The sequence below is a fragment of the Macaca thibetana genome, chromosome 16 (genome assembly GCF_024542745.1).
Source record: "Macaca thibetana thibetana isolate TM-01 chromosome 16, ASM2454274v1, whole genome shotgun sequence".
In the NCBI taxonomy this organism is placed as follows: Eukaryota; Metazoa; Chordata; class Mammalia; order Primates; family Cercopithecidae; genus Macaca; species Macaca thibetana.
This window is the reverse complement of record NC_065593.1, coordinates 3,017,500-3,034,405: the sequence shown is the minus strand read 5'-3', so window position 1 is coordinate 3,034,405 and position 16,906 is coordinate 3,017,500. Positions and strand designations below refer to the sequence as shown.

The 16,906-nt window shown below is 52.6% G+C and overlaps 2 protein-coding genes and 1 pseudogene across 4 annotated transcripts in view; 1 reads left to right on the top strand and 2 right to left on the bottom strand.

Annotated features, from left to right (window-relative positions):
* The window catches only part of LOC126939050 (uncharacterized), a 174,427-nt pseudogene that overhangs the window by 31,880 nt on the left and 125,641 nt on the right, over positions 1-16,906 (bottom strand).
* Positions 24-12,929, top strand: SMCR8 (SMCR8-C9orf72 complex subunit). The gene is made up of 2 exons (XM_050763877.1): positions 24-3,039; positions 7,495-12,929. The coding sequence occupies exons 1-2, from the start codon at positions 683-685 to the stop codon at positions 7,946-7,948; spliced, it is 2,811 nt and encodes a 936-aa protein (XP_050619834.1). The 5' UTR covers positions 24-682; the 3' UTR covers positions 7,949-12,929.
* SHMT1 (serine hydroxymethyltransferase 1) overlaps positions 12,746-16,906 on the bottom strand; it is a 39,173-nt gene continuing 35,012 nt past the window's right edge. For all 3 annotated transcript variants that reach the window (XM_050763914.1, XM_050763913.1, XM_050763916.1), the window contains 3 exons: positions 15,421-15,537; positions 14,153-14,263; positions 12,746-13,796 (listed from right to left, as the gene is read on the bottom strand). In XM_050763914.1, coding sequence (XP_050619871.1) covers positions 13,627-13,796; positions 14,153-14,263; positions 15,421-15,537 — 398 coding nt within the window. In that variant the 3' untranslated portion in view covers positions 12,746-13,626. The remainder of the gene's footprint in view (positions 13,797-14,152; positions 14,264-15,420; positions 15,538-16,906) is intronic.

Below are 16,906 nucleotides of genomic sequence, written 5' to 3'. Positions count from 1 at the left end.
CACCCACCCGACTCACTCCGCCCCACTTTCCCCTCCTTCCCAGCAGTGGTTGGTTAATCACACTCCTTCTTGGGGGAAGCCGCCGGACACCCCCATCCAAGGCCTTCTCTTTCTCATGACTTTATTTTCTCCTGCTCGGAAGTCTACGAGGACGCTTCCGGGTCACGCGGCGCCGACACCAGGAATCATGTGACACCAAGATGGCGGCGCCGCGGTAGCTGAATCCGGGTTGTGGCGTCCTAGGAGCCGCGACGGTTTCTGCCCTCGGGCAGTGAGGGGCGGCAGCGCTTGGCTGACCCCTGCGGCGTCCCGTAGCCTCGCGTTAAGCCTGGTTCAGAGCGAGGGCTGTTGCTTGTCGCGGTGGGTTTCAGGGAGTGCAGGTGACCTCGCTGCAGGTTTCTTGTGCTGGCCGCGCTCGCCGGAGGAAGAAGAGAAGGGCATTTGGGCCTGCGGCCTTGGCGTTCATGAGGCCTCCGAGAGCTCCGGAGGAGCTACAACTCCGAGGGGGCGGCTAGAGTTCGAGTCCTCGGGTGCGTGAGAAGCAGCCTAGGACCCCGGGTTCGGGGAGTCGCAAAGGCGGTAAGGGCTTCGCTTCCTTCTCCGGAGGCCTGCTTTCTGCGCGTCGATTAACCCCGCATTTTTTCCCACTTCCTCTCAATGTTTTCTTCATACATCTGGAAATATGATCAGCGCCCCTGACGTAGTGGCCTTCACTAAAGAGGAAGAATATGAGGAAGAGCCTTACAATGAGCCGGCCCTGCCTGAGGAGTACTCGGTGCCGCTTTTCCCCTTCGCCAACCAGGGTGCTAACCCCTGGTCAAAACTGTCTGGGGCCAAGTTTTCGAGGGACTTCATTCTTATTTCCGAGTTCTCTGAGCAGGTGGGACCCCAACCGTTACTGACTATCCCCAATGACACCAAAGTTTTTGGCACTTTTGATCTCAATTACTTCTCCCTGCGTATCATGTCAGTGGATTACCAGGCTTCCTTCGTGGGCCATCCTCCTGGATCTGCCTACCCCAAGCTGAACTTCGTGGAGGACTCCAAGGTGGTGCTGGGAGATTCCAAGGAGGGAGCCTTTGCATACGTGCACCACCTTACCCTATACGACCTGGAGGCCCGTGGCTTCGTGAGGCCGTTTTGCATGGCTTATATCTCTGCAGACCAGCATAAAATCATGCAGCAGTTCCAGGAGCTTTCAGCCGAATTTTCCAGAGCTTCTGAGTGCTTGAAAACTGGAAACAGGAAAGCATTTGCTGGGGAACTTGAAAAAAAGCTGAAAGACTTGGATTACACCAGGACAGTGCTGCACACAGAAACAGAGATCCAGAAGAAAGCCAACGACAAAGGCTTTTACTCATCTCAGGCAATTGAGAAAGCCAATGAACTGGCCAGTGTGGAGAAGTCCATCATTGAACATCAAGACCTGCTGAAGCAGATCCGCTCATACCCTCATCGGAAGTTGAAGGGGTGTGATTTGTGTCCTGGTGAGATGGAGCACATCCAGGATCAGGCCAGCCAGGCATCCACTACCTCTAACCCTGATGAGTCTGCCGACACAGACCTTTACACCTGCAGACCAGCCTACACCCCAAAACTTATCAAAGCAAAGTCCACCAAGTGTTTTGACAAGAAGTTGAAGACCTTAGAGGAGCTCTGTGACACTGAATATTTCACCCAGACCCTGACTCAGCTCAGCCACATTGAACACATGTTCAGAGGAGACCTGTGTTACCTCCTGACCAGTCAGATTGTTAGAGCACTTCTAAAACAACAGCACATAACAAACTTTCTCTTTGAAGACTTTGTGGAGGTCGATGACAGGATGGTGGAGAAGCAAGAAAGCATACCCTCTAAGCCCAGTCAAGACAGGCCGCCTTCCAGGTCTCTAGAAGAATGCCCAATTCCTAAAGTATTAATTAGTGTTGGTTCTTACAAGTCCAGTGTGGAGTCTGTGCTGATCAAGATGGAGCAGGAACTGGGAGATGAGGAGTACAAGGAAGTGGAGGTGACGGAGTTGAGCAGTTTTGACCCCCAGGAAAACTTGGACTACCTGGATATGGATATGAAAGGGAGTATCAGCAGTGGTGAAAGCATTGAAGTTTTGGGCACGGAGAAATCCACGTCTGTGCTTTCTAAGTCTGACAGCCAGGCCAGCCTCACGGTACCATTGAGCCCCCAGGTAGTCCGGAGCAAAGCAGTCAGCCACAGGACCATCAGCGAGGACAGTATTGAAGTCCTCAGTACCTGCCCCTCTGAGGCCCTCATCCCTGATGACTTTAAGGCCAGCTACCCAAGTGCCATTAATGAAGAAGAATCATATCCAGATGGCAATGAGGGAGCCATCCACTTCCAGGCAAGCATTAGTCCTCCGGAGCTGGGTGAGACGGAGGAGGGCAGCATGGAAAACACCCCATCACAAATAGACTCCTGCTGTATTGGGAAGGAGAGCGACGGTCAGCTGGTGCTGCCCTCCAGTCCAGCCCACACACACTCTGACGAGGATGGAGTGGTGAGCAGCCCCCCACAGCGCCACAGGCAGAAGGACCAGGGGTTCCGTGTAGACTTTTCAATGGAAAATGCCAGCCCTTCTTCCCGAGACGACAGTTGTGAAGGGTTTCCCACTTACGAGCTGGACGCAAGCCACCTGCTGGCTAACCGGGACATCAGTAAGACCAGCCTGGATAACTACTCAGACACCACCAGCTATGTGAGCAGTGTAGCCTCCACCAGCTCGGACAGGATCCCTTCTGCTTATCCTGCTGGCCTGTCTTCCGATAGGCATAAAAAGAGGGCTGGCCAGAACGCCTTAAAATTCATCCGCCAGTACCCCTTTGCCCACCCAGCCATCTACTCCCTGCTCAGCGGAAGGACACTCGTGGTCCTGGGGGAAGATGAGGCCATAGTCAGGAAGCTTGTGACTGCACTGGCTATCTTTGTCCCCAGCTATGGCTGCTACGCTAAGCCCGTGAAACATTGGGCCTCCTCCCCTTTGCACATTATGGATTTTCAGAAGTGGAAGCTTATTGGCTTGCAGAGGTAACTGGTTCCAGGTGTTGGGGAAGGGCCTTGGCCAGATAGGGATGAGGCATATTGGTGTGGTGGAGCCAGAATCAGGAAGCCTGGCTTCTAGACAGGGCCCAGTTCCTACCACTGTGTTACTTTTGACAAATCATCCCTCTCTCTGGTTTCCATTTCCTTGTCTGTCATGTGAGGGGGTTGCAGTTCCTAGGTGGTTGCCAATCCCCATCTGTCCCCGAGCTGTGTCAGAATTATTAGGGAAAGTTTTTATTTTTATTTTATTTTTATTTTTTTTGCGACGAAGTCTCGCCATTGTCCCCCAGGCTGGAGTGTAATGGCACCATCTTGACTCACTGCAACCTCCACATCCTGAGTTCAAGCAATTCTCCTGCCTCAGGCTCCCAAGTAGCTGGGATTGCAGGTGCCTGCCACCATCCCCGGCTAACTTTTCTATTTTTAGTAGAGATGGGGTTTTACCATGTTGGCCAGGCTAGTCTGGAACTCCTAACCTCAGGTGATCTGCCCGCCTCGGCTTCCCAAAGTGCTGGGATTACAGGCGTGAGCCACCACGCCCAGCCGGGAAAGTTTTAAAAATCATGGATTCCTGAATCACACCCCTCGAGGTTCTGATTCGGTTGGTGTGAGGTAAGACATGGAATTTATCTGTGGCCCTCACCAGCCAGACTGCAGGGAGCATCCCTCTATAAAAGCAAAAGGCTCATCAGAAGGGACAGACGACTCCGGGGGTAAGGGTTAGGCTGCTGTCCCTATAAGTGCTCCTTCAACCTTCAGAGCATGCGCAGATGTTGGGTGCTGGGAGCATCTGCCTCCAGCGTCCTGCACAGGCGTGAGGTGCGGCGGGCAGGGGTGGGGAGCCCTGTACCCTGGAGGGTCCCCTGCGGGGCCGAATGGGATGGACTACAGCTCACCCACAGAATTTCTGGGGGAGGTGTGAGAAGACACCACCTGAGGGTATCATAAGGTGAAACTGTTGTGGTCGTGGCAGTTAGCGGGAGCAGTCGGTGGTCTGGGTCAGGTCCTGGTGTGCCACCACTCGCTGTCTGGATTCGGACCAGCCATCTTATTCATTCAATCACCCGATCGTGTTGAACACCTCTGAAGGGCTCCCGGGGCCCACCTGAGAGCCATCGGAAGGCTCCACGTTTAGTGCACGTCCAAAAAGCACAGCACAGTGCAGTGCCGGGCCCTGAGAAGTGCTCAGAGGGTGGAACCGGCACTGACACAGGCAGGCAGACTGGGGCCCACCTGAGGCCCAGCTTTAAAAATCATGAGCAGGAGAGTGTCTTCGGTGGCTGTGACCTTCCTGTCCTCAGAGGTGTTGCGCTGCAGAGGCTCTGCACTCTGAGCACCATGGTCCAGAAGTGTCTCTCCTCACTCAGGCCTACTGCTCACATGATGGACTCTCTCTCAGGACTCTCACCTCAGAACACCAGTCTTGCTTGGCCTTGGTTTTTTTCACTCTGCCTGGAAGTGCTTGTAGTTGGGTCAGCCATCTGTGGGGATAAGAGATGACTAAACCACCAAGCTGGTCTCCTGTCATTTGAGGGTTTTTTTGTTTTGTGGTTTTTTTTTTTTTTTTTTTTTTTTGAGACAGAGTCTTGCTCTGTTGCCCAGGCTGGAATGCAGTGATGTGATCTCGGCCCACTGCAGCCTCTGCCTCCTAGGCTCAGGTTATTCTCGTGCCTCAGCCTCTCCAGTAACTGGGATTATAGGCATGCGCCACCTTGCCAGGCTAATTTTTGTATTTTTTGTAGAGACAGCGTTTCACCATGTTGGCCAGGCTGGTCTCAAATGATCGGCCCACCTCAGCCTCCTGAAGTGCTGGGATTACAGGCGTGAACCTGGCCCTGCTCTCATTTTAAGTGAACACCAGGAGTCACTGTATTGCTCACTAAGCAGCAGTCACAAGCCCGGACCAAAAAGCAGAGCACAGTTCTGGTGGGAGAAAGTGCTAGCCTAGCGTGTGTCAGAGACCCTGGGTTGAGTCCTGGCTTGACCACTAGCTAGCCTGGTGACCTTGCACAAGCTGCCACCTCACCCAGTCCTCTGTGTGCTCATGGGTCATAGAGGTGTCCTCCCACAGCGGGCATGGGAAGTGCAATGTGAAGCTGCAGTTGGGGTGCCGTGCGCCTGGGGGCCGGAGGCCTGAGGCTTCTCCCTTCCAGTGTCATCTGGCTTCCTGAGGAGGAGCTTTATGGAAACAGAAGTGGAGGAACAGTTAGAATAGCCAGCTTCTTCCAAAAGAAGTGTCACTGTTGGGGCAAGTGTCAGAGCTGCATCAGGGGATGCTGGGCCTGGGAGCAGGTATCCTGGCAGAGATGGAGGGGCAAAAAGGTGGGAGGTGAGACCTGGGTGCCCTGTGGCGATAGCACCTGTGGATCTGGATGTGCAGAGCTTGGGAGGTGTTTGACTCTGGCTGGCCCCGCTTTGGGAGGTGAGAGTGAAGGCAGTAGAGAGCTGAGAAGGCCCCGGAACACAGGGGCCATGCAGTATGGGTTGAGGAGAGCGTCTCACTGCCCTTGTGAGCTTTCTTAGCTGTCAGCCACCTGCAGGCCCCAATTCCTCCATGCCCGTGGGATGCATGCGGTCCATAGCCCAGCGCTGTCCCTCTGGTCAGGATGCATGCAGAATGCATGGCCTTTGTGTCTCAGCTGTCCCATCTCTGTGACCTTGCTTTTGCCTTGGTCTGCCACACCCTCCTCAGTCCCTAGAGCCCTCTGTGCTTCTGAGGGCCAGTTCTAAGGCAACTCTGCAAATCCCCCAGGTCTTCCCAACTACAACCTTTCTCAAGGAGAACGAGACCTCATCTCCCTTCACATCGCTGTACTTGTGCACATTTCTTCCCAGTCAGACTGAGCTCATGCAGGACAAGAGTTCTAGGTCATTCTTCATTACAGGGCAATGCCGGGATGTTACAGATGCTCTGTAAATGATTGTTAAATATACAAGAAGATAAAACCCAGGAAGGGAAAAGTACTATGAGATTACCTTGGTCCCAAGTCACCGTCAGTCCTTTTTACACCATACCTGTCTGACATAAACCCTAAATGTCTAGGCCCTACAGGGCAGTCCCTGGTGCTCTGAGGAAGCTGCTCCAGGAGGATGTTTAAGGAACCACTCCCCTCACTGAGTGAACACTGGCATTTTCCTGGCTCTGATGTGCCAGGCATTGGGGCATGAGACCAGATCAGATGCAGTTCTGGGACTCTAGAATCTTGGAGCTCCTTGTCCAGTGGGGAGAAGCCAGTGAACAAACAGCAGTCACCCCACTGGTCAGTGCTAGGCTAAAAGTAGTGATGGTGATGACAGCGCCTAGTGAGGACAAGCATTGTCCTAAACATCACTCATTTTGTCTCCACAGCGACCCCATGAGGGATGTAATAGTAGTAACTGGCCCGTACAGTGGCTCATGCCTATAATCCTAAATCTTCGGGAGGCTAAGGCAGAAGGATCACTTGAGCCCAGCAGTTCAGTACCAGCCTGGGAAACAGCAAGCTTTCTTCTCTGCAAAAAATTATCTGGGTGTGGTGGCATACGCCTGTAGTACCAACTACTTGGGAGGCCAAGGTGGGAGGATTGCTTGAGCCCAGGAGGTGAAGGCTGCAGTGAGTCACGATTGTGCCACTGCACGCCGGCCTGGGCAACAGAGCAAGACCCTGTCTCTGAATAAAGACAGTAGGAACTGTCATCTCCATCTTATAGATGAGACTCCGAGAGGTTAATGAATTTGGCCAAGGTCACAGCAAGAAAGCAGGAGAGGCTTGGGGAAGGCTGAATATGGTTTAACCTGAATTAAGTACAAGAGGGAGAGAGGTTATTTCAGGCAGAACAAAGAGGTTTTGTTTGTTCGTTTGTTTGTTTGTTTTGTTTTTGAGACAGAGTCTCACTCTGTCGCCCAGACTGGAGTGCAGTGGCGTGATCTCGGCTCACTGCAAGCTCCACCTTCCAGGTTTACGCCATTCTCCAGCCTCAGCCTCCCAAGTAGCTGGGATTGCAGGCGCCCGCCACCATGCCCAGCTAATTTTTTGTATTTTTAGTAGAGACAGGGTTTCACCACGTGAGCCAGGATGGTCTCAATCTCCTGACCTCGTGATCTACCCGCCTCGGCCTCCCAAAGTGCTGGGATTACAGGCGTGAGCCACCCGGCCTGAACAAAGAGGTTTCTAATTTTGAGGCCCCACTGAAAGCTTGCCAGGGCTCCAAAAAAGAGTGCATTCAGCAGGAATTAGACCAGAAAGGGCTTTGTGGGCCACCCACTGCGTTTGACCTTGACCATAAGAGTGGTGAGGAGCCCTTTGAAGATCACGATGATCAGATTTGTCTTCCAGGAAGAGCCGGTGCATGCTGGCTAGGTGGATGCTGGCCTGGGGACAGGAGGCCTCACCTCCCAAGCTTCTGCCTCCACTTTCCCGGCCCTTGCCCTTCCTCCTGACCTTGGCCTGTCTGTTTCAGAGTGGCCTCCCCTGCCGGTGCCGGTACCCTTCATGCCCTGAGTCGCTACAGCCGCTACACGAGCATCCTGGACCTTGACAACAAAACCCTGCGCTGCCCCCTTTACAGAGGCACCCTAGTGCCCCGCCTGGCAGACCACCGCACACAGATCAAGCGGGGCAGCACCTACTACCTGCATGTGCAGAGCATGCTCACTCAGCTCTGCTCCAAGGCCTTCGTCTACACCTTCTGCCACCACCTGCACCTGCCTACGCACGACAAGGAGACAGAGGAGCTGCTAGCCAGCCGCCAGGCGAGCTTCCTGAAGCTGACCCTGGGTCTGGTGAATGAGGATGTCAGGGTGGTCCAGTACCTGGCTGAGCTGCTGAAGCTGCACTACATGCAGGAATCTCCAGGGACCAGCCCCCCCATGCTCGGGTTTGACTATGTCCCCAGCTTTTTGTATAAAATCTGAGGTCGGTCCCAGCCACTGTGACCAAGGCCTGTGACTCAGGGTATGGGGAGGGGAGGGGTTGGCATGACCAAACAGTTGCCTGAACTGGACTGTTTAGGTTTCTGGTGTCTGGCAGCATGGTTCCCACGTGGCTCCTGGTAGTTTTCAAGTTGGACGTGGGCAGAAGTGGAGCCTGGGTCCCTCTAAAGGCGTCTATAGGGATGGTGACAGCTACATTCGGCTCCCTGGTGAAGAGAGGCCCCTGGATGTAGAGGGGGCCTTGGTTTTCTGAGGACTGGCAGCCAGGGCAGAAGGGAAGCCACCAGTCCCTTGGTGGGGTAGGGTGAGGGCAGGAAGGCCAAAACCTGATGGGAGGAGCACACTGACCATATTCAGCATTGCCGGACACTTGAGTGGCAAAATGAGCGAGGGCGGCAGCTCGGTAACTGTTGTGGTTTGATGGAAAACAGGAGGGCAGAACACCCATCACCTCCTTCAGACCCAGATGCAGACCTTTATTTGCCTCCTGGAGCCTGCTGTCCCAGGGGAGGCCCTGGACCAGCCAGTGGGAGGGAGAAAGGCTGCCACCCTTTGGGTTGTGGGAAACATGCAGCCTTGGCCTCAAGGCCACAGAGCGTGAGCAGCACCCTGTACCCTGTCCTCACCACCTTTACCTGGGAGAGAAATGCCTGTGAGCGGGCCTTGGGACTCACCCCCTACGCTCTTTCGCCAGGAACGAGCGGAGTGTTCCCTAGTCCCAGTGTGAAGCGGGCACAAGTGACCAAAGCCAATGGTGAGGACCACCTGGGGGCTGGAGAGCACAGCAGGCAGAGCAGGGCTGAGGTGCCATGAGGCCATCCCTGCCACGCAAGGGAGGAGCAGTCAGCAGCCCTCCTGGGTGGCCCACTGGCTCCTGCTGGCCAGAGTGCGTGAGCACTGACTGTCCTCGTGGGGGAGGTCTGCAGACCCGTGTGAACATGGCGGAGGCCACACTGCAGCTCCCACCCACACAAACCTTTGCAACCACTTCACTACCTCTCACTGGGTCTCGTGGGCACTGGACAGCACGGTTCTGTTTAGTCAGCTGGTGCAGGTGGTCAGCCCAGCCGATGAGAACTCAAATGGCACAGATTTCCTGGATGAGCTACCACGTGACGCTCTTCAGGTTCTGCCTTTGGGAGGCTGTGTGCACCTCAGTCACCACAGCTTGTGGCCATCCCCAGTTGAGTCTCCCTTCTGAGGACAAGTTTGAGACTGGGAAGGAGACACCCCTGGTTCCGCCAGCACCTGTCCCACTGATAGTGATCCCTTGGCCTCCCTGAGCCTCCTTAGGCAATGGCCACTGGTTTGTAGACAGAGGGTTTCTTGCAGCCTTGAAAATTTTATTCCCTAAGTGGGGACAGCTCTGGGTATTACTGCTTCTTTGATTTGTTCCACAAAAATTGTGCTGAAATGGACCTGAATCAGCCCTGGGTGTGCATCTGTTGGCGCCTACTGCTGAGGCCCGGCCTGCCCATCGGCCTGTAGTATACACTCGAGGTCATCACGGAGCCAGCCAGCTTCTCTTCTCATCAAGGAGGCAGAGACCCCGGTGGAAGCCGAGAGTGACCAAAGAGGGCTTGCATCACATCACTCCAGTCGTTCCCTCCTTGTCCAAGTCCTCGTTGTAAGGGCATGGCCTGTTGGCTCCAGCCGTTGGCTTCTGTTCAGGGTCCTTGCTCCCATCAGAGGTGTTTGATTTTGCTCCTGGGGCTGTGATGGAGAACCTTTTGTGGCAGATGGCGCTTCCTACATCTCATTGGTTCTTTGTACCTGTGCCCGTTGCACATGTTCACAGACAGGAGAGTCGCCAGCAATACCTTGGCAGCCTTTAAATGTGAAACGTCTGTTACTTGCGCTGGAGGCAGAGGCTGTGCAGGGAGCCTGCTTCTCATCATGGGCTCCCTTATCTGTACGGCTCCCCCTCCTCCTGTTCTAGATGCTGATTTGTTTTCTCACTGGCTGGCTAATTGCTGTCTACTTACGCCTCCATGGCCATAACTGTGCAACATTTTATCTGAGAAGGCAGGAAGGTCAGAAAGTGATCATTGGCCCCACCACTGTGGCATTCCTGTCCCTAACACAGAAATTCACAGCTCATACTCTTGCCTGGGAAACTTGGGAAAGGCTCATGAGTTTGGGGCAGATCCTGAATTGCAGCCACACTTGGCCTTCTAGAAGCTGAAGCTGTGCACTCAAGTGGTCCTAAGTAGAAGTCCACTTGGGGTATTTGCTGGCACACACCCTCAAGGGTGGTTCAGAAGGTCCTGAGACCTAAGGCAAAAGGCTGCTGGGGCATGAACAGAACAGACTGTCTCAGGGGCAGCCATAGAAGTGGCAAGCAGGGCCAGTCTCCCTCAGGTTGTTCTTCATTAAGTAAAGATGGCTTCGTGACTAGTGTTTAAGCTCCCAGATTTATATTTGGGTTAAAAACTAACTTTTCAATGTGGCAGTTTCAAAGGATTACTTGATGCAAAGTATGTTTCCTTTCAAAGGGATCTTGAAGTGGTACCAGGACTGAGTCATAACTTGGGCAGAGGCAGTTAACACTGGGAAGCCCTGCCCCTCCCCATGCCCCCTTCACTCTGGGGAACTGAAACCTACTATGCAGTGGGACTAATCTCATCAAGAATTTTCAGTTGAGGCCTGGCGCGGTGGCTCATGCCTGTAATCCCAGTACTTTTGGGAGGCCGAGGCGGGCGGATCACCTGAGGTTAGGAGTTCGAGACCAGCCTGGCTAACGTGGTGAAACCCTGTCTCTACTAAAAATACAAAAAAAGTTAGCCAGGTCTGGTAGTGAGTGCGTGTAATCCCAGTTGGGAGGCTGAGGCAGGAGAATCACTTGAACCTGGGAGGCAGAGGTTGCAGTGAGCCGAGGCTGCGCCACTGTACTCCAGCCTGGGCAACAAGAGCGAAAACTCCGTCTCAAAAAAAAAAAAAAGAGTTTTCATTTGAGGTATTCTTCCAGTAGAAGGTTAATCAGTTTTTAATGAAACCATTAAAAATGACACTTCCCAGAAAATAGGTGACATCAGTGCCCCTTGCTACTTCCTCAGTCCTCACTGTTGCTTTGAGGGCCCAGGTACTGAAACTGGTTGTCTTGAGTTTTGTGTCAAGCTTTTCCTCCAGTGCACTATCCCCCTCCCTCGTTTCTGAAGCAGTCTAGGTTAAACTGGCTACGCGGGTAGTTGTGGACTGGTCATTTTCAAAAGCCCCACTTTAGAGATCCGGCCACAGCTTTTTATATCGCATCGCACAGGACACATCAGCCTGAGCTGCTGCCTCACGCCTGTTTCCCCAGGAACCTCACTCCTTTGGTGGAACCTTGGGATTTTAGAAATTGTGGCTTTTCCATACCTCATTTACTCCAACAGTTGAAGTTACACACATTGCTCCCGAATTTGGAAATAGACCGCAGTACTCTACCTTTCATTCCCCGTCTGGCCTTTACCTTCTTTGCTTCAGTGGTGGAAAACAGTTGCCATATTGAAAGTATAGTAGATTTCAACCTCACACAAACGACAAGTCCCATTTCACAATCCTAGGAAGGCCCACCAATTTCATTTCACACACCAGGGCGGCTGCAGTTGGAGGCCGAGGGCAGCCCTCTGCTCACTGAATGTCTTGCATGCGCTGACTGCTGCCCGCGTGCTGAACATGCCCCGCCGCCCAGGCCCAGCACTGCATGTTGGGTCAGCGTCTAGTGCTGCTGTCACGTCTTTGTCTGCACAGCCAGTAGCATTGTCTCAGCCAGGGGGTTTATCAGAAGGTGTGCAAGGCCTTTGGGGGAACTGAGCCCCTATAGTGGGCAGTCTCCTTTACGTTCCCACCTCCCCGAAAAGCACAGAAGACAGTGCCTTGGTTTGTGTTTTGAAGTAAACCAGCCAGCTTTCTGGCTTTGCCCCAGTACTGTGATGGAACATAATAAAACTGGAGATACGGTTTTAACACTGCAAAAAGGAAAAAGCATCAAGTTTCTACTTCTGGCTGGAAAGCAAAACCAATCTCAGCTGACAAGACTGGGCAAACTAAGTTTTCCTGAGTCCATTCTCCTTCGAGCCCTGACCTAACCTGGCCTTACCTCATTAAGGTTTGGTTAAAGCAGTGGCAAGGAGGCGGCAAGAGTGGATGGGGGTGTGGGGAGGGGATGAACACTCTGCAGCCAATTAATCTGTTGGTAGGGGCCCAGCTTCTTGAGAGTGCTTATTCAGCTCAAGAGTGGAGGCTGTACACAGTGAGCCCTGGAGATGGCAACTTGTCTCCAGCTGGGGAGGGTTCAGGGCCCTGAATTGAAGACCACTTTGGTAGCAGAAATGTAGGGACTGGTCACTCATTTCTTTTGGTAGCAGAAATAAGTTGAGTCACCCACAACTCACGGATTCTGTAGCAGCTGCTCCACCCACAATAAAGCAAACGCCAACAGGCTAGACCCCAAATTGCAGGGGCTGCCACCTACAAGGTGGGACCGCAGGCTGCCTCACCGGGATTGTCTGCCACTAAATAGCTGGAGTCATAGATTGAGATAAATGCCACCTTCAAGGTTGCAGTGAAAAGCATAGTCCTATGTGATGAATTCATATGTGTTATTTTTTAAAAAGCTATTTTATTACTGCATGTTCCCGTCCCGTCTCGTGAATGTGAGTCCCCGCCACCACGTGAGCTGCAGTTGTTGCAGCGGCTGGTGCAGGAGTGCGGCTGGCGCGTGTGTGAGAGCATCTCGTAGGTGTTGCTGCACAAGAGTTAACCAGAGTCAATGCCAAACACATAGTATGAGAAGTGTACTTTTTAAGAAATTAATTTATTTGAGTTCAAATATTTTTGAAATATGAAAATTGGTTGTATTTTTTAAAGCTATAATTCTTGTAGACATTCTGTGGTTAAAAATTTGATTGTGCTTATTAAAAATGGTCATCTATGTTTTGCACTTCAGCTACGTGAAAATAAAGTTTCTTTGGGAAGGTGACATTTGGCTTCCTGATTACGGGAAGGAGTTGGTTATCTCAGGTGGAGCAGGAAAGCCTGGTTGATTCTCACACCAGAATGGGACTGTGACTTCCCAGGATGGACGGAGGAGACCATTGCTACACCACACTTTGAGTTACTGACAGCAAAACCCTCCCACCATACTGGGTGCATCTTGTGTACACTTGGCTAACATACACTTCTGGTTTACAGCAGAAGGTTCAGAGGCGAATTCAGTTCTCCTTTGGCATGCCACTGGATAACAAGATAGTGAGAGGGGCAGTGTGTACAAGCTGTGGACATGGGCATTTCCTCTCTGTTGCAGCAAGGTGGAGGAAAGCCAGGGAGAGTAAAACGCTAGAATCTTCCTAATAGCTTTGCCCTACACCACGGTCTAAATGATTATGGCCAAGTGGCTACATAGTATTTTATTTTTCTAGAATTATATCCAGCTGTGAGAAAGCCAGGTTCAAATTTAAATCCTTTAATTAATAACCTGTCCCAGAATTACTAACAGTGAGACTTAAACAAATTTTGATTTGTGAAGAAAACATGAAAAAAGTCCAAAAGAAACCCCGTCAGAGGGCCCAAGTGTCAACCGTTCCCCTGTGGAGCAGCTCATCCATTTCTCAAGTGGGGGTCCTCCGGCAGGCGGCTTCCTCTGTGGCGCCAGGCGGGTCCAGAGTGGACCGGCTCCTTTAGAAGTCGGGCAGGCCAGGCAGAGGGAAGAGAGAGGCGAAGCTCTCCACCTCCTCCCGGAGAGCCTGCACGGCCCCCTGGTACTTATCCCCTGCCAGTCTCTCCTTGAACTCCTTCAGGGTGGCTCTGACACCAATGTCGCTCTGGATCTGCAGGGTCAGCTCTATCCCTGTGCGACAAGACACAAGTGAGTCACCCCACACCACACACCAAGTGAGGCGCAATGGCTGGGGGCCGAGGCACAACTGCCAGAATGTCCCCCAGCTGGGGAGCGCGGCAGGGCACAAGGTCTCCATGCTTACCTCAGTTACTCTCGGATGCACCCACCCTTAGATGTCCTGGGTAGCCCAAATTTATAAACCTCTCAGACAAGGTGATTTACGTAAGTGTTTTTTGCTGTCTCCCACCCCAACACTCAGCCTTGGTGCAGAATTGTCTTTCAGTGGCAGGATCTCAGCTACTCATCACAATCAGAAACTAAATACACACGATAAGATGTGGCAACTTCCAAAAGCTTATCCTTACCTCTGTGAATAAACTGGGCTACTTTTTGGAAGTCTTTTTCCAAAAGTCCACGAGACGTCAGTGCTGGGGTCCCCAGCCGCAGTCCACTGGGCCGCAGAGCACTTCTGTCACCTACAAGATAAATGGGGCTCTGTCCCTACGCCACATTGTCACCACTGTGACAATGGTGCATTTAAAAAGGGACACGTGGGCAAAAGAGAACTGGTCTGAGGATACTGGCTGGCTGTAGCAAGGAGAGTACAACTGATTCAGAAACTAAAATAGAACGCAAGGCACAAGGAGGCACAACCACGTTTTGGCCGTTCTTACTTAATTACTAGTACACAAAGTGGTCTGATGTGCCCCTTGCTCCTAAAAATGAGGTTAACATCTGTCTGGGTCTGAGATGCATCATCAATATTTTGTTAACAACCCAGAGAAAAATGCAGCCTCTGACCTCCCTCATCTAATGAATGTACCACCTCCAACGGCTCCACATCAGTCTTTTTGCTCCTTGGCAGGGTCAGGGCCAAGTACAAAGGCGCAGCCGAGAGACAGCCAAGGTATGGTCCCCGCCCCTGCTCCAGTTTTTTTTTCCTGAGACAGAGCCTCACTCACCCAAGCTGGAGTGCAATGGTGTGATCTCAGCTCACTGCAGCCTCCGCCTCCCAGGTTCAAGCGATTCTTCTGCCTCAGCCTCCCGAGTAGCTAGGACTACAGGCGTGTGCTACCACGCCCGGCTAATTTTTTGCATTTTTAGTAGAGATGGGGTTTCACCGTTAGCCGTCTCAATCTCCTGACCTCGTGATTCACCCACCTCAGCCTCCCAAAGTGCTGGAATTACAGGCGTGAACCACCGTGCCCAGTCCAGTTTTTTGTTTGTTTGTTTGTTACAGTCTCATTCTGTTGCCCAGGCTGAAGTGCAGTGGTACAATCTCCACTCACTGCAACCTCTGCTTCCCGGGTTCAAGCATCTCTCCTGCCTCAGCCTCCCGAGTAGCTGGGATTAGAGGTATGCACCACCATGCCCAGCTAATTGTTCTATTTTTAGTAGAGACAGGGTTTCACCATTTTGGCCAGGCTGGTCTTGAATTCCTGACCTCAAGTGATCTACCTGCCTCGGCCTCCCAAAGTGCTGGGATTACAGGCGTGAGCCACCGTGCCCCATCCCCACTCCAGTTTTTATCTGAGGTCTGTCTCCAGAGCCAGTATCTTCATCAGCTACAACTTTGGCCAGAAGAAATGCAGATGGGAGAGGAGTGAAGGAGAAGGCCAAGGATGATTCTCACCTGGGCAGGTGTTCTTGTTGCAGGCAATAGAACAGGCTTCTAGCACCTTCTCAGCCCTTCCACCGTCTGTGCCTTTGGAACGGAGATCCACGAGGATCAAATGGTTGTCAGAACCACCTGGAAACAAAGTTGGACACATAGAAATGCAGGCTAATTCTATGCCGTGAAGGAATCTGTGACATGAAGGCAAGGGTGAAGGCGGCCAAAGCAGATGAGGTCAGGAAGGTGAGCACCCCCACCACATGGCCCGGGATTCTAATGCCCACGAGAGATGTGCGTGCCTAAGAACGTGAAAGGGGCCGGGCGCGGTGGCTCAAGCCTGTAATCCCAGCACTTTGGGAGGCCGAGGCGGGTGGATCACGAGGTCAGGAGATCGAGACTATCCTGGCTAACATGGTGAAACCCCGTCTCTACTAAAAATACAAAAAACTAGCCGGGCGTGGTGGCGGGCGCCTGTAGTCTCAGCTACTTGGGAGGCTGAGGTGGGAGAATGGCGTGAACCCGGGAGGCGGAGCTTGCAGTGAGCCGAGATCACACCACTGCACTCCAGCCTGGGAGACACAGCGAGACTCCGTCTCAAAAAAAAAAAAGAACGTGAAAGGAAGGATAGAGCACTTTTGAAAGGGGTAACTGATCATACAGCAGAGGGCCTGACATTCCCATTGGGAAGGGACAGCTTCCTCAGGCTGCTCCTGTCTTGTTTCTCTGACACGTTGCTTGGGCATTTCTCTAACATGGATGGTAAAGGCTCCCCCGAAGGCAGCATGAGTATTGGGCAGTGGTTCAAGTTACTTTGGGGGTAAGGGGCATGCTCACGGAGCACATTAGGTGCCAGACACTGTAGCCTGTGGTAGGTTTTCCCGGATCCCTTGAGGCTGATGGTATTATCAAAGTGGTAAGGTGACAACAGCAAGGCTAACAGTTTTCTGCGCCTGGTCCGAGGTCACACAGGAGGATCCTTCCACTCTGAACCTTCATTAAGCCGGGGTATTGCCTTGGGTGCTGACGGCACTAGGGCCTCTGCTTCTGGGCTGTGTTGCAGGGATCCCTTTGAAGATATGGGCGAGCTAGGGCTCCAGCTTGGCTTTGCATCCCCCCAGCTGTGCCCACTCACTTGCTGTGTGGCTTTAGGCAGGCAGCTCAACATTGTGAAACCTCAGATGCCCATTTGTAACAAAAACACCAGTAATTCACAGGGCTGTCATGAGGTTTAAGTAAGATACCGGACACAGTGCTTCTCACAGTGCCAGGCACCAAAGCGGGCATTCACAAGCATTATCTATTTCAGCCGTGTGCATCGGGCCCTCAGAGGGTAGAGTGACAATGACAAAGTCACCAGGGAGAGGGCAGGCCCATGCCATGAGATGCCCATGGTGACAGGGACTATGGCCTAAACCCTCACAACTCCAAGGGTGGCTCCCAGACCAGCATCACCCAAGACCTGGTCAGAATCTGCATCGTACCAGCAGCCCCAGGGGTGGTGTGC

Excerpts from the sequence above, each read along its gene's own strand:
- SMCR8 (XM_050763877.1), top strand. The coding sequence starts at position 683 with ATGATCAGCGCCCCTGACGTAGTGGCCTTCACTAAAGAGGAAGAATAT. Across the intron at positions 3,040-7,494 it reads AAGCTTATTGGCTTGCAGAG|AGTGGCCTCCCCTGCCGGTG; the intron begins GTAACTGGTTCC and ends TGTCTGTTTCAG.